This window comes from Cyprinus carpio, chromosome A19 (genome assembly GCF_018340385.1).
Source record: "Cyprinus carpio isolate SPL01 chromosome A19, ASM1834038v1, whole genome shotgun sequence".
In the NCBI taxonomy this organism is placed as follows: Eukaryota; Metazoa; Chordata; class Actinopteri; order Cypriniformes; family Cyprinidae; genus Cyprinus; species Cyprinus carpio.
This window is the reverse complement of record NC_056590.1, coordinates 15317619-15335222: the sequence shown is the minus strand read 5'-3', so window position 1 is coordinate 15335222 and position 17604 is coordinate 15317619. Positions and strand designations below refer to the sequence as shown.

Here is a 17604-nt window from a genome sequence, read left to right as displayed (position 1 = left end):
ATTAAAAATAAATGTTCACAAGTCTACGACAGAGACAGATGCAGTTATATATAACCTGTAAATCGAAGGCTATTTGACATTTTAAAATGATCTAACGGCCGATGCCACTCCAATTCTTGATCAGTAGTTGTTCTTGATCAAGATTAAACGGATGCATGAATCTCATAAACTTGTTTTAATAAATCTCTTTTGAATTAAATACAGACACAAAGCAGGTTAAATATTATTGTACAAATAATTATAAAATACTATAGACTGCAAATAATATTGCAGTTTCACATTTTGCATATCGTCGCTGTCCGATGAAAACCACCTATGTCCATTTTGCCGATTTTGAGATTTTTCAACTGATTGAATGTCCTATGCTTCACATATCTAAATGGCCAATGAAAAGTTGTGAAATCATGTCATCTGATTTTCACATATATCCATTTGGTGTCAAAGCTGTCAATCACGCCACGTATCTCCCGCCCTGTGGAAGCATCTCGCCGGTCTCGTGAAGTTTCATCGAAGCTCAGCACTGGATAGCCGAATAACACTGTGAGGTAAAGTATTAGCAAAAGTTTGTTTTTGACAACTGTTCTCAAGTTTATTATATATTCACAACTATTATTTATCGGTAAATGGTCTAGACGAAGTAATTGTCACTGAATATTTTTATTTATTTTTATGTTTGTGGACCTGGCTGACGAAAGTACGACATTGAAGCTCTCCACAGTTTAGTTCTAATCTAGTTCTTCACAGATTAGTTTGCTTGCTAGTATGTAAATAAACTCGGTCTCATTGATAAGATTCAAACTTTTTTTTCTTAGTCAAACGCGACTTGGCCATTCTAATTAATGATCGGAAGAACGCGTATCGACCACTGTAAAATATGCATGTATGTCCATTTAAACTCAATTTTGGTCAAATGTGGATTATATCATTACACTGGCAAGAATATGGTTACATGTAAAGATGCCGTACCAAGTATGACAACGCTACATTCAACTGCTTTTGAAATACGGTGTTTTTTTCATTTCCTGAAAAGTAACCGTTTGTACATACGTGAGTTTCATCGGGCAACGACGATATGCATTACAAAGTTAAATATTTTTTACATGCAATTATACAAAATAAAACCAAACAAGATTTTTAATGAAGATAAAATGTGTAGACAAATAAGAATAAATGTTGCGCGTCATGCCGCGCAAATCTTGCACTCTGACATTTTAAGGTATACACTCCTGCATTTAAATTTTTTGAGTTTTATATAAGCATATAAATTTACAAAAGCAAGTAAAGGAGGCTCCCTTTAAAATCATTGAAGTTGTCAATTAATGAAGCTCATTTTACATCGTGTGCACTTTGTTGATTATAATGAGAGAACTTCTGTTTAAACTTGAGGGTGTTTTATTAATCAGTCCATTCTTTTCAGTTTCAATGATTTAGCTAAATCGTGGCCAGGTTTAATTTATTAGTTTCTTGTTTTAGTTAGGCCTAAATAATGGGAGCAAAATTATACAGTGCCTTATGTTTTACTAAAATAAAGGAAATAATTTACGCAACAATTTCTTAATCAGTGTACAAACGGATATCTTTTTCCCAAGTAGTTATCTGTGAAAATAAAGGACAGGCAACGAATAAGAAAGTATGTGCGTGTCAAAAATGCATGCTGTTTTATTAAAGGAATTTTAAAATATAAATATTATTATTATTATTATTATTTGTTACAAATATAGGCCTAATATGTGAGAATATTTACATCTGTGATCTATGTATGTAGACTTGCTCACTAAAATAGGCTACTACTTTTAATGCTCTGATGAAAAGTAAACCACTGTTTCTTTAGGGTAATATAACAATGTTAAAAGTTAAATGTTTCAAATCTAAAATATGGTGTAATACTGTCCAGCTTAGAGAAAATATAAGCACAGGCTCATTTGGCTTGACATTTATCCTACTTGAATTCGTTCTAAGAAACGCACACAATTTCATAAGTAGGCCTACTAAATTTTCATCTGTGAATATTAAATATTTTAACTATAGTGTTTTTCTTTCATTTTCCCAGACTGCAGCCTTCAAATGTAACACATCAGTGAGGCAAAACTACGGCTATTTGCGAAAATGTGCTTTGATGCCTTTGTTTGATAACTTGTGGTTAAAGTGCCACTCAGCGGTCAAAAGCTGCAAATGCACATTGCAGACACGGCGGCGGTGGTTGCACTCGTGGTGGTATAAAGCACACTCTGGTTGGCCACATACTGTATATGCAGCAAGTTAATGAAATACAAGAAAAAAAATATATAATTTCTGCACCTATAGATGAGAAATCGTTTGATTTGCCATGTTGCATTCGTTAACAGCTTTTTTTATCTCTGTATTTTTATAGCATTTGTTGATACTGAAAACCAGTTACACTGGGATCCTGGTCTGACAACACCAGTTTTGTAATTTATTAAAAGAAGGTACACCACCATCTTGTGCTGACGAAAGTGACTTGAACGCACCTGACGTCGTAATTATGACTTGTCAACTCGTAAGTACGAACTTACCAGGAGGACTTGAATGCAGCATATGTTGTTGATTCATTAATATTCAACATGCCATCAGCATACTGAGCAGAAATGTAAATTTTAAAAGTAGTTAAATAGTAGTGAATGGAAAATAAATTACTATCTAAAAAATAAGTACTAGTGGCATGAAAACAGATTCTGGTACGGGTTATAGATTAAATGTTAAAACGGCTTGCCATACTGACCATATTAAAGAAATAACTCACACTGCTAAAGAAAGTCTTGGCTGTTTGTGATAAACCAACATAATTTGGTTTACCATCTTATTCAATCAGTTATTCTCAGCATATAATGAAATTCATAATATTTCTGTGAAACAATTTGTGCTACCTCTTGTTGAGAATACATTTGGTATGTGCTCTACACATAAAATTCTTTACTGCTGCATACATCATTGGAATCATTGGTACTGTCTAATCGTATTGGTCTGCCCAGAGCTGACCCCTCTGATTTTTCCCATGTGGATATGGGAGGAGCATTATGATCTCTGCTGGCTGTCACTAATGCACATGATTGACATCTTAATGTCATTATCAGAATGTTACACTTTTGATGCCATTGGGTTTTCATTGAACAGGCTTAGATGCTCACATCTGATGGTCGTGTGTGTCGGTGTGACTCATACCACACATCTGATCAACGCATTTCAGGGAATCCTTTTAATTTATAAAAAAATATCAAGTGATTTGGTAGTAATTTTGTGCTTTATATTGACTTTCGTTTGTAAACATTACAGTATATAAAGCTTTTACCCAGGAACAGTTTACCCAAAAAATTTAATTTGTTGAAAATGTACTGAAAGCTGTTTGGACTCTCATTCCAACGGCACACATTTACTGCAGAGAATCCACTGATGAGCAAATGATTTAATGACAAATTTCTCTAAATCTGTTCCAATGAAGAAACAAACTCATCTACATCATGGATATCCTGAGGCTAAGCACATTTCTAGCATATATTTGCTGTGCTGGCAATAAACAGGTTGAAAGTAATGTACTATAAACATGTTTGTCAACAGAATATAGGCTTTTATTAAACAAATCAAGGAGTGAATTTCTCATCCACTGCTTTAAAGCAGACTGTTGGGCATGATTCAAGTTAAAAGCACAATAGCAGGCAGACCAACACTTCATAGTCTATTTATTAAATCTTACTGAAAATGGCTGATTAAGCAGTTTATACTGTAAAATCTATGTCTTTGATTTTGTACATTTGGATGTAAATGATCCCCATCCTGATATAAATGTTGAACACTGAGCCCATAAAAAAGGCCATTCCACTGTCATCTTATTTTATAGTGAATAGGTATAGATTAATGCCATGCTACTTGGTTAGGTCCAGGCCATTTCTCTGCAGTTGTTGTATTTTGTAAAAACATATCCAGTCATGTCATGCAACAGGCAAGCAGTATATATTACAGGCTATTCGCCAAAATGCAGAGTCGTACAGTGTTCAAGAGAATTCAGAACGCTGCAAATGAAAAAACTAAAAATATATATATAAAAAAATACACATGCAAATAGAAAAAACACCATAAAATTAAGAAAACATCTTAATCAGTTTGACAACACATGCACTGCAAATACTCACAACACAACCAAATACAGAAACGCTGCAAATACTCACAACACAACCATATACTATAAAACACAAATACAAATATTGTAATTAAGTCATGGTAACCTCAAATTAACCATGGCTTTGCTACACTTACCACAGTTTAGCCATAGTATTTGTACAACTGTGGTTATACAAATAGTAATCAATATGGCCAAAAACATTACATTTTTATTAAGTTAATTCTGCCCCTATAGATTCGTCACACCACAACTTCTTACACAAATGGATTTTCAAAGTTTGAATAGATTTATATGTTGAAAACATTAATATAAATGTATATTTTATACAATTTAGAACATATATAGATAAACATATAATTTGCGTTGAAAACATATATATATATATATATATATATATATATATAAATTTTTTGTTTGTAAAATCTTTCAGTTGCTATGCCAATGTGTATACTATGGTATAGTGATAGCATCAGATGGCATTTGAAAAAACATGGTGTTTGCAAGGTACTGTAAAGAATACCATGGGATTAGCATAAAACATGTCCAAAAACAACATTTTTTACATTTTTATTAGAGGACCAAGTCATTTAATCATTGACATGATCTCAAATTTTCGAAGTGTACATAACTGACCTATATTCAGTATTGCTCTATCACAATCCCACATGCTTTCTAAGATAACAGCATCCTTTCCAAGACATTAAACATCCACAACTACGTGTTACTCTCTGTTCAAGAGAAGCCAGCTGAAGCTGCTCAAAGCACAAGTCAGTGATCTTCATGTGAGTGTCCAGTCATTGGTGTGCAGCAGAGATGCAGCGCTGTTGTAACAAGCTCATGAGGATATGATGAAGTGGGCGAGCGCAGGGGCAGCTCATGGCTGCTGTGTTTTGTTGTTTGCACGTTGCTTGGTTACCTGTTGAACATCATTCAGTGTCATTGCCTGTGCCTCTCTCCCACTCAAAACTACAGAATACTCTTCAACAGCCTTGAAAGCAAACGAGAGAAAAACATCATCTAAAGTCATGGCAACAGATGCACCTGCAGGAGCTGTTGCAGCTGAAAAAAAAACAATTATTACATCAGAATAATAATAAACAATTTGTGAACAACAAATCATCACTCAAATCACAAGATCAGCATTCCATTCAAATTAAATTTTTTTTTTTTTTTTTTTTTCACTGGTACTAACCACATAATTTGATTTGTCTGGTACTTACTGGCTGTACTTCCAAAGGTCCACAGTAAATGGGGTCAGAGTTGAAACTGCTTGAATGTTGAGTGCCTCTGTAGGGAACATAAACATAAATCATATGAAAGGAGCTTAAATCAGTTTTCCAGGTTTAAAACAAGTTAAGCTCAATTGACAGCACTTGACATAATGGTGATCATCAAAAAAAAAAAAAAAAAAAAAAAAAAAAAATTTGACTTGTTCCTCCTTTTTTTAAAAAAAAAGTACAAATCTGGGTACAGCCAACTAAAAACTAGCATGTGCATTTTTTGCCTGCCTGCGAGGAATTAACTGTCTATTTGTCTATTTGTCATTCAAAAGAAGAAATTTAAGATAATATAAGAAATATAAGAGATATAGCAGATATATGAAACGTAAACAAAGCAGCGCTTAATTGCTTTAAATATGATATATTGATAATTAACTTTATTTTAAGTGGCTCATTTTGTTATGAAAATATTTGCATATTGGAATGCTCGGTTAAGATAGTTCTCGTTAACTAAACTGAACATCCAATCAGAGTTCTCACTCTTATCGATGGCCCTCCGACACTAATTCAACATGACCATCAACTTGGTGTGTCCCAGCAATTAAAAGTATGATAAAGTGTACTTCTTTTTCACAAGGGTCACATTTATGCTTTTAAATCCTCCTGAAATTATCCCTATTTGCATCTACTGTAAGCACTTCACCGTAACCTCAATGCTTGCTTTTAAAGAAAAGGACAGAAAAGTGTTATTATTTTTAAGTGTCATTATTTTTTTGTGCCACAAATGCTCTCTATTGAGCTTAACTTTTATTGAACCCCAAATATTCCTCTAATGGTTTCATTCATATCACTCTGTAGTGTAAAAGCAGTGCTTACGGGAGGCCTTCTGATGTGAAGTGTTACAGCCAGTAATTCTGAGGGTAGGAAAGCTGTCATCCTAAACTTAATAACCGCTGGCTTTTGGGGCGGGCATCCTGGGTGGAGGCGTTTACAGCTGTTCAGCATGGATAATGCATTCTCTTAGAATGCCATTACACATTAAGACACAACATGCTCACAGCTCGTATCTCTCCTGGGTGGAGGCGTTTACAGCTGTTCAGCATGGATAATCATCCTGGGTGGAGGCGTTTACAGCTGTTCAGCATGGATAATGCATTCTCTCAGAATGGCATATTAAATAATACTGATCGAAGCTCTGGGCTGTTACATTTTTATACCCCTGACTAGGGTGGGGTGTGAAGGGGGTTTTACTGAGAGGCAATACATCATAAGATGACTTTGACATGTAATTTGTTTATTTATTTATTTTATGAAGCCTTCTAAAGCATAAAAGATGCTACACTTTTCTGCCGGTGTGGCAAGCGCAATTGGTTGCTGTAGAGTCACATTAGATCAGACTACGGAGAATCCTTTAGCTGTAGTAAAAGCCTCTGATAATCCATCTGATTAATTCACTGACTGACTGGCTGAATGAATGAAATATATTATGACTACAGATAGATAGATAGAAAGATAGATGGATGGATGGATGGATGGATGGATGGATGGATGGATGGATGGATCGATAGATAGATAGATAGATAGATAGATAGATAGATAGATAGATAGATAGATAGATAGATAGATAGATAGATAGTAATTGTGTTATTTACAGGAAGTCAAGCACTTTCTCCAAACACATGCTGTGGTTTCTTGAAGTGAATTAATATGACCTACTTCTCAGCACTAGATAGAGAGCAGTCCAGACAGGAGCAGCGTGACTCAGTCCGCTAGGAGGTTCACACTCGTACAAACCTACACTGATGGGTGTTAGCATGCAGGAATGCTGGAACACAACAGCAGACTCGTCAGGATAAATGAAGAATAGCAAGAAGAGAGAATGCAGCCTGTGGACTTCCTTCCATGTGTGTGTGTGTCCAATAAACTATGTAGTTCTGTAGGCCTCTCATTGGGGAAGATCTCCCTCTCTCGCTGTGAGAGAGGAAAAAATGAGGCTCATAATATTCACTGCTAACTCCAAATGAAATGTGGTTTATTGATGTGTGAAAGAATCCAGTCATGATATGTGTGCATACTGGGGAGATGCAGACAGGAAATCAGTACCGTGCCACAGTTCTCCTGAGATCACTTCAGTCAAACTCTCTCTGCATAGCCTTCATTTATTAAACATCTTATATCTCTGTCTGGGAGCATTAAGAATGACAAGACTAACACTGGCAGTGAACTTTAACACACTGAGCACCTTTACATGAGCAAATAAAATCAGTTTTTGTTTTTAATCATTTCTGCAGTTACCATGGAAACTGCTATATTTCTGGCGCTCCAAAAGCGCCTCCTGCTGGCAGAGGATGAATTTGCACTTTCAGTAAGCCCTTCTGCTGTTTTTGTGCAGACCATTGCGTAAATCGACCCTATTTTTACGAAGCAAACACTTAGTTGTAAATGTGAACCGGTGGATCGACAAGAAGCTAATGCATTTAAAAAATATACACAATTAAGAAGTTAATATATATTTATATATGTTATTAAATTTATATAATAATTAATATAACTGTTTAAATGAATGTTATAATTGATACTTCTGGTTTAAAGGCTGAAATGTGTTCTGAAAAGTTTTTGCTTGTGTAAAAACCTGTAACTGAACTGTATATGATATTAATTTTATTTGTGCATGTATTAAAAAGGCCTGACATTTTTATTACATTTTATAAAGTCTTAAATTTGACTTTAAAAATCCTGCAGATACCCTGGAATAATACGAATTTCAGATTTTATAATACACATATCTATATATGAAGTTGTGCCATAGTTAATTTGGTTTATATCTGTCTTCGTGTGTGTGTGTGTGTGTGTGTGTGTGTGTGTGTGTGTGTGTGTGTGTGTGTGTGTGTGTGTGTGTGTGTTTTGGCTAGTAGAATTTATGCCTGTAAAAAGGTTAATTTTAAACACTGTATATATATATATATATATATATATATATATATATATATATATCTATATATATATTATATATATATATATATATATATGCGTAAATTGCATTTTTTATGTATTTATTATGCAATCATGTGTTGCCGTTAAATATCTCCTGACAAACAACAGTTATTAAATCCTATAATGATCCCTGGTCTTGCATTGTATTATAAATTACATTCGATTTTGCAGTATCAGGCCTAAAACTAACTGTCATATAGTTTATTTTATTTGCAATTAAAATATCGTTATCATATTTAGCAGTCTGATCCCTTGCAGTAGGTATGCTGCTTTAATCTCTCTCGTGAACAGCCTCACTCCTTCTCACTCTGCCTTAACAGTGTCAGTCCTTACCACGTCATACTTAAAACTCCTCATGAAGTGTACAAAATATCTTGCGATCTCATGACAAGACGTTACGGAGCTCTGAATGAGGCCAACTTTGATGGAGCATGGAGCAGTAAGAGATGCAGGTGTCGCTACACAAAGACTAAGACGTGAACTACTGCTGGTGTGAATGAGTCTTTACAACAGCCCATATGGCAAACCAAGCACATCGTCTTCCACTCAATAGTGCTCACTCCACTCACAGTGCGCGTCTCTGTTGTTTCCATGACCCTGCAATCTGTCATTGCAATTACACACAAATGAAGCCATTACAAGAACACAAACCAAGATAGATGGAGTGTGTGTAGGGGTATTCTGCAGGCAATCATTCATGTGCTCATTGCAGAATGACGCAGTCAATAAGTAGATCCAATTAATCGGCATTAAATCACACAGCCAGATGACTGCCATCAGAATGATGACTATTAAGCCTCCTTTCCCTCTCTATCTCACTCTCATGGGGATCATCTCATTACGGACTTTAGGTCAGCACCTGCTCTCTTGTGCCAGTTTCCCACCTATAGGACTTTTACCAAAATTCTTCTTTGTATATGAAAAGAAGGAATAAAAATGCCTGGGCACAAGCAATGAGTACACAGTTACGTCATGGCCTCAGATAAGGACTAAACACACAAGCGCATCCTGGGAACTCTGGAACTGGCAAGTAGTTTGTTTGGCTTTGCAGAAAATTAAACATCTTCGTCTGAACAGTTGAGCATTTCACAGCCCTTGTGAAAAACAAGTGCGCTTTATTGCACTGAATGTGCACTAGGAGTGTACTTCAAATCTTATGTGTTTTTTTTATGTACTTGCAGATAATATAATATTAATGAAATAAAAGGTCACTTAAGTGTACTTACGTAGCACTTTCTTAAGCGCTTTAAAAAAAGAGCACATTTAATAATTAAGAAGAAGTAAAAATATATAAATTAAGTTCTCAGTTGTAATTTTAATCGTAGTGTGTTATTTGATGACATTTAAGATTTTATTAAATAATATACCCCCAGTTTCACAGACAAGGCTTAAGCCTAGTCCCAGACTAAAGTGTAAGTCTGAGCTGTTTTAACTGAAAGAAACCTGTACTGACTGATCTTAAAATATATCAGTGCCTTTGTTTTGTCTCAAGATGCACACCAGTAATGTTTTTTCTAAGGCATGTTAATAAAAAATTACTTAAATGTCCTAATAGAACTATGCCCTAATCCTGGTTTAGTCTAAGCACTGTCTGTGAAACCAGGCCATAATGTACTAAATTGCAACTACATTACAAATGTCTAATTAGAAATATATTCATGAATACATGACATACAAGTTTTAATACAAATAACATTAAATTATTTAGATTACCATAAATGCTTGTTTGCCCATTTAGCTTTACACTATATTTCAAAAAGATAGAATACAAATATGCAATTAAATCCTACTTAAGTGGATCAAAAAGCACTGTTAAGTTCAGTTAAGTGCACTTAACATAAATTTAAACTATAATGTATTTTCATCTAATTGCAGTTAACAGGCAATTAAATGTCTTACAAAAACATTACATTCTTGGAACTTCGAATATAGAATTATATTAAAGTTGCTGATTTTTTTCACAGAAACAGAAAGTCATGGGTTAAGTACAGCATGAGGGTAAATAAATCATGACAGCATTTTCTATTTGGACAAAGTTAACTATACATAATGTTCATAATGTTTGCCCAAATCATTGTTCCGAAATGAAAGTTATAACTGGAACAACAAAAATACCCTGTGTATTAAAAGTTAGGAACACTGTGGCTGTGAGCAGATGGGAGTTTTTAAACAGGATCCAAGAGCTCTTGAATTCTGCAGATTCTTCAGAGGAAGATAAAAAGCCAGTACACCCGAAGAATTATATCTATGACAATAACTATAACCATAACATTTTAAAAATCACTGTAGAGTGCAACTATAATGATAATGACAGGAAATTATATCATTGGGATCGCTTACATAACAGTTAAGCAGTTATGATTTTATATCTTACATTAAACAGAGCATTATGTGTTGTGTGGATAACATGCAGTTAATGCAGTTAAGAGTTATTAGTGTGAATGGGCTTTGGGACGATAAATTCAATGAGATGTCTCTGCCCAGTTCTGAAACTTTCCAATTGCTAAAATTTAAGAATTGGAAGCTATTTAGAACAGGAACGTGTCATTTTTTGCTAATGTTCCTTATCTGATGCTTGAGTCCACTAGAACAGCTGTTCTCAAACAATAGGCCCGGGCCCACTAGGAGGCCTCAGCATACTTCCAAGGGATCTTAAAATTTAAAACGATTAAAAATGGCAGCAATATTATATTTATTTACAAACAGATTGGGAGGTCTAATAATAAAATCTAAAAAAAAAAAAAAAAAAAAAAAACACTTCACCCCCCCATGTCTGTAATGTCTGTAACTTAAGTATTAAGGATATCTTAATATCATATTTGGATTTTAATTCTTAACAAACTTTTCTTTTGGTATCTTTGTTTTTAAGGCCCTGTATGGTGCAGCAGTTTTGGAATCCCAATATGGATCCACCAATAAATTGTTAAATTGTATATGTTTTCAGTGATCAAAACCCAAATATGGGTCACTATGCATTCAGCCGATACATTTTTCTTTTAAAGATTCATGTCTGAAGAGCAAATCAACTTGAACTTGAAATGTAAATTGTATCAAATTTGTATTATTCTCTAGGCCTCTAGAAGACTATATTTCCTAACTCAAAACTCTCTATTCCTCTAAAGCTGTTGAGAAAATAAGTTCAGTTCAGTCTCAGGTCAGTGCATCTGGACAGCAGCGGCAAAGACTGAAGATTCCTCTCAAGAGAAATAACAGTCTGAGGGAGAACTGGTCTTCTAACACAAGCTGAACTCTCTTTCTGAGCAGCGATATCTTAGAGGAAATACTCTTAGACAGCACTTTGGGAGCAAAATCAGTCTGGCAGTCTGGGAACAGAATATTACATGTCTCTATATTACAGTGTCACACACAGACTCTTCTATTACTCTTAGTCATAATCACATTATAACATCCACACAAACACACAAGCATATGCACAGAGCATCATTCAATTAGCTGTAATGAGACATTATATAATAATAACTTGCATTACTATGAGAGAATGAATGTATAATGATTACAAAATGGGAACATTAATCATGCCGTAGACATGCTGAATGATTACTATATTATGTGGTAGATGCCCATATTATAGATTGAGACTGTGAGTCCACACTTCAAAACAGAGGAAAGTTAGATTCAAGTCTAGATAGAAGTGTACTGGAATGTGTGTGTGTGTGTGTGTGTGTGTGTGTGTGTGTGTGTGTGTGTGTGTGTGTGTGTTGCGAGCAGGCCTTTGGTCAAAGAGTGTGTGTGATGGTAAATGAAGAGAAGACGTGTGCACTGGAGTACAACTCTTTGATGAAAGACCAGAGAACAGAGCTGCTTCCCTCAGGACGACTGCAGCCATTAATTAATCCAGACAGACCAAATAAAATCACACACACACACACACACACACACACACACACACACACACACACACACATCACTACCATTCATTTAATGAGGCATCAAACAAAAAGGAAACTATTGAGTACAGTTTTCATCTTATATGAAATACACCATTCAGATGACTCTTCACAAAAATACAATTGATTTTTTTATTGTTTCAAATGAGCACTTTTGAATGCATTTAATGAGGCAAAACAGATAATTATAACCATTAGACAACCTAACCCTTAACCAATATAGTAAACGTTATAGCATGCCACTGGGCTTTTTTGGGAAAATAGGGGCTAGCTATGTCCTGTCAAGACACCTCTTTACCTGTGAAGATGCTGATTCAGATCAAGCTGTGCAGAGCAGACATCTGAAAATCACTGCTGGACAGATCTGGCAACCCCCTGCTGTCCTGTCCAGACCAGTATGCTTTTGGGAAAGCTCATTGTGCACTGTGTGTGTGTTCAGAATATTGCCTCATGGTTGTGACTCGTGACGAAAATGTAAAATGACTGTGATTTAATCTAAACCTTTGTTTTTATATCCATTGAAGATGTCTCAGAGAATACTTGGGCTTTGACTCTTTTTAATGACAGGGTTGTATGTTATGCAGGTCTTTTGAAATGCTAGTTTACATCCCTAAAATGAAATGTTTTGCATGGGTGACTTAAATTTCCATAATATTTTAACAGGTTTTGTTATCTTTAGCAAAGTTTGTCTTATCACCTCTTTCTTTTCGTCCTCCAATCACAGCGGAGCTGGAGCATGCTCAGAGAGTGGCGGAGGCGGAGCCTGTCCAGCCGCAGGTAAAACTAAAGGACAGGCAAAAGTTTTTTGAGGAGGCTTTTCAGCAGGACATGGAGCACTACCTGTCCACAGGATACCTACAGATCGCGGAGAGAAGAGGTGAGCTATGCCCATGCCCTCGGCTCAAACCAGGACCAGATCAAAATGTGCCAGACACTAATACAAACAGAATCTATTTAACAAGAAGCTAATGTAAATATGCTGTATCCCTGTGAATAATTGAACTAACCTTTTTATATATATGAGAAATGTCTGCTGAGATGGTCTGGTGCAAAAACACTCAGCAGTTGTTATTACAAATACTGTTAAGAGTGGCGGGTCCCTAGCACCCAAGATATTGGATTGGGGAGGCTATTCCCAGCCCTGAAGCAGATAAACTGAGTGTTGCTTTCATCTTCCACCCAGTCAATTCATATAAAATGACTCATGGTGTATGGGAATGTACAAAAGAGCAGCTGAAGAGAGTTTTTGTGGAACAGCAAGTCCAATGGAGAATGCTGATTCCATAGTAGATAAACTACACTGAAGCAGCAAATGGAAAAGTAGTGAGTCAGAGCTAAGACCAGCCAGAGGGCGGGGCTTGAAAAACCCTTCAGTTCTGCTTATGCTCATATCTCAGTTTTTATACCAGTAAAACTCTTTTCATGTAAACTTAATGTTTTGTTGTGTCAGAATTAAAACTGATAAAAAAGTTTTTTGTTTTTTTTTGCAAGTTTTGGAGCTCTGTTTTCAATTGCTTCTCTGAGTGCAAGTGGCAGATCTCATCAGTAAATAGGTATGTTTGACCTGAAGCAGCCAAGGTGGGGCTAAGACCAGGCAGTGTGTCATTAAGAAGATGAGGATCAGCCATCAGGTCATTGCTGTTATGTTCAGCAAGGTGGAAATATATACCAGTCCTCTGTGAATCTTTAGGAAAAATTAAAACCAGGATAGTTTTGGAGTACGGACTGAAATTGTGTTGTAAGAGTGTTTTGTGTCATTTCTCTTAAAGCATACACACAGACTCTGAGTGTGTGAGTGTGCGGTTGTGTTTGTGTCTCAATACTGTAAAGGGGAGCTAACATGTCTCTCTCTTTGCTGTCCACCTCCCTGTGCCGCTGCGCTCTTATACAACCTTGAGGTACGCAGTTCACCGCTCTGCTTACTGATGTCACGCTCACACACGCACATGTGACGGGCATGCCTCACGCCGCAATCTGTGTTTGTGAAGCATGCGCTAATGACATCACAGAGTCAACATAATTGCAAGGTGACGAATCCAGGACATAGCTCAGTACATCAAATGAGAGCTGACACAACCAAATTTGCTCTTCTATTTGGCAAGAGTTGACTCAAGAACTCACACGAAGGGTTTCTTTGTCCACAGAGATGCGAACTCCATGCGTCAAAAGTTCATCCTGGACTCAAATCCTTGATATATCTTAGTGATTGAAGAATGAGGTTGCAGGAAGTGATGTTGTTGGTCTTCCTTTGGTTCACAGAGACAATAGGAAGCATGTCATCAATGGAGGTGAACGTGGACATGCTGGAGCAAATGGACTTAATGGACATGTCTGACCATGAGGCGTTGGACGTCTTTCTCAACTCTGGTGGCGAGGACAACAGTGTGGCCTCACCGTTACTGGGTATACATACATATAGTGACCAACTTTTTCCCAACCATCAATATTTACTCACTCTAAAGGTGTTTTTGCTTTGTCGTGTGTCATTTTTAAGTGGAGCCCGACTGATTTCCATACATCTAAACAACTCTTAGCTAATGATGAAAGTGGGTTCCTGGTATGGCATCCCTTCTTATGTTTAAATAACTCTTTAGCTCTACTAATGCTGAGATGCTATTAAATTAGAGCCGACATTTAGCTCCACCGTCAGCAGGACACGCTGAGATGATGTCTGTGCTCTTTGATTGCATCCAGAGAAGAACAAACAGGTTCTAATCACTAATTACATTGAGCTGCACTGAAAGCCAAGTTTTCTAGATTATACAGGCAACATCAGGACACTGGACTTCCTGTTCCAAAATCAAGTGCACTGCCTCACTGTTTAGTCTACATAAGCAGCTACCTATGAATGCAGACTAACTGAATTTAAAACGGAATCTGATGTGATATGCAGTACATTCCACTAGAGGTTAATGCTAGCATGTTGCATGTTGCTAGCAGGATATTTTTCTTCTGTTTTGTGATGCATTCAAGTGTAACAAAAATACAAAATGTAGGTTGGGGACTTGGTTGGACTTCGTTGTCGACTTGATGTTGAGATGTGGGAGTGTCACTCAAAAATGGTGGCAAAGCTGCCGAAAATTGCCAAAATCCTGGAACGTTTCCACCCCTTAGCAACCCTACTCTCATGCCATCCAATATGTAGGTGAGTTTGTTTCTTCATCAGAACAGAATTTGAGAAATGTAGCATTACATCACTTGCTTACCAATGGATCCTCTCCAGTGAATGGGTGCCGTCAGAATGAGAGTCCAAACGGCTGATAAAAACATCACAGTAATCCACAAGTAATCAGCACAACTCCATTCCATCAATTTGTTTTTGGGATCTGAGTAAGGGGTGCTTTGTCGTTACACCATTGCCCACAAAATTTCACTGAAGTTTCATAAAGGTTGTGGTCACATTCGCTTAATTCAGAAAAAAATTTGTGGACAAAAATGATCAATTTTCAATTGTCAATAGTGTAGTGATGCATGAAGCACATCTCACACAGAAGTGACTTTCATACCAAGCAGCTTTCTGTTGGTCAGCACAGAGAATTTGCATCTTTATGTGAAACTCCATATTGTGTGGCTTCCTCTTGAAATGACTAGAATTAGCCCACAAACTTTTGCAGAGCAATAGTAAATGTGCCTGCTCACTTACAGCGCAACTGTAGGCAGCTTACTAGGTTTTGGAACAGAACTCCAGTAACATGAACATTGTCTGATCAATGCCTGACTTTTCAAGAGTAATTTGCATTCCTAAACCCTTTTCTTCTTCCTGTCTGAATGATTCTCTCTCAGGTCCGGACGTGGAGTCGTTCACCTCTGAGATCTCTCTTCAGGTGCCCACACAGGCCGACCTGAGACACAAGCTGGCGTCGCTGTCCTCCACCTGCACGGATTCAGCCAGCCAGGACACGGAGGCAGGGGAAGAGGAGGACGACGATGATGATGCAGATGATGAGAGGGGACCAGCAGTCATCCGCGGCTCTCCACTCGTCCAGCCAGATCAGGAAGAGGTTGAGGCAGACGCCACGATACCCGAAAGAGAACAAAACCAGCCAAACAAGAACTGTTAGAGCAGCAGCTCATCCTGAAAACACAGAGGATGAACGACAGACTGTAAGGAGAACTGATGTAGTTAGTGGTGTGCTATGCACTTGCGTCCAAAGGAAACGTGTGCACTGATGTTTTATGAAACCCTTTTGGTTTTTGTAAAGAAATTCTTTGTCATGTGCTGTGCAGTGTAAAGCCTGATCCTGTGTCTGCCCTTCAAATCAATAAATATCTTTTATTCTGCTGGACGTTCACTGTATACAGCTGGTCTGCTGTCTGTCCCATTGTTGTCAGTTACATTAGTATAAAATACATAATTTTCTAATTAAATTCCTTTCACTCTACAGACTAGTTTGATCAGTTGCATATCTTGTAAATCCAGATCTAGAGTATTTCCAGATGGTTTTAGATCACAGATGTTCAAAAATTTATTCAAAAGTGATGTTTATGTCATGGGGTACACGTCTGTCTCATGTATAAAATCAACAATGCTTTAGAGGCCTCAGGCTCACCAGAGTATGACTTTGATAATTATGATGAAAACACCAGAATTTAGGCTCTGAGCCAAGCTTCAGTACTTCACTTTGCCAGCATGTTTCTACACCAGGGAAAACAATGTGGAGATGCAGGAGTAAAATTAAAATGTAACATTTCAATTCAGGAGCATTTCAAATCAGTGGGAGTTGATATTTAACTGGTAAAATATGAATAAAAATATATTATTCTGTGTACTTTTCACATCTGTAAAGTTGTCTAATTAGTCTAGCACAAGGATTTGAAGACCAGGGGTCCGTAAAGAGTTTGTAGAGTGACAATTGTTTTTGTTGTTGTTGTTATTACTACTACAGTACTAGCTCATGGTCAGGGTTATTTACATAGCAGAATTTAGAGAACATCAATTAGTACTAGTAGTACTAAAGAGTATAATAGTTGAATAAAAACTGACTGAAGTGTTTTTTTTTAACAACAATTACTATTACTAAATTTAGTAAACCTATAAAATTTAAATTTCAAAGACACAAGTATTATTTTTAAACATTTAAATATTTTTATTTAAATGATTATTATATTATTATTATTATTAATAAATATAATATTCATTATGTTTATTACACTGCTAGTAGTACTAAATAGAAACGAAATAATAATTTAAAAAAATATTTGTTAAAAAGTATTTTTTTATAACATTAATTACTTATAACATGAACATTTTAAAGACAGGTATTATTATTTTTTTCATTATTTTAATTATATAAATTATTATAGAATTATTATTACAACCATTATTAATACTATTACAAATACAAAA

General features: G+C 36.2%; 1 protein-coding gene across 3 annotated transcripts in view; it reads left to right on the top strand.

The window, feature by feature from the left end:
- Nucleotides 1-16543, top strand: part of LOC109093761 (dysbindin-like) — a 34101-nt gene extending 17558 nt beyond the window's left edge. Inside the window, exons 2-5 of one of the 3 annotated variants that reach the window (XR_006162640.1) lie at nucleotides 12982-13134; nucleotides 14517-14660; nucleotides 16041-16386; nucleotides 16448-16543. Coding sequence is in view for 2 of the 3 variants with exons in the window: in XM_042776728.1 (XP_042632662.1) it covers nucleotides 12982-13134; nucleotides 14517-14660; nucleotides 16041-16318 (575 nt within the window). In the remaining variant the exon portion in view is untranslated. Of the gene's footprint in view, nucleotides 1-12981; nucleotides 13135-14516; nucleotides 14661-16040 lie in introns of all 3 variants that reach the window. The other 2 variants (XM_042776729.1, XM_042776728.1) reach the window with 2 other exon arrangements.
- Nucleotides 16544-17604: the final 1061 nt, after the last annotated feature.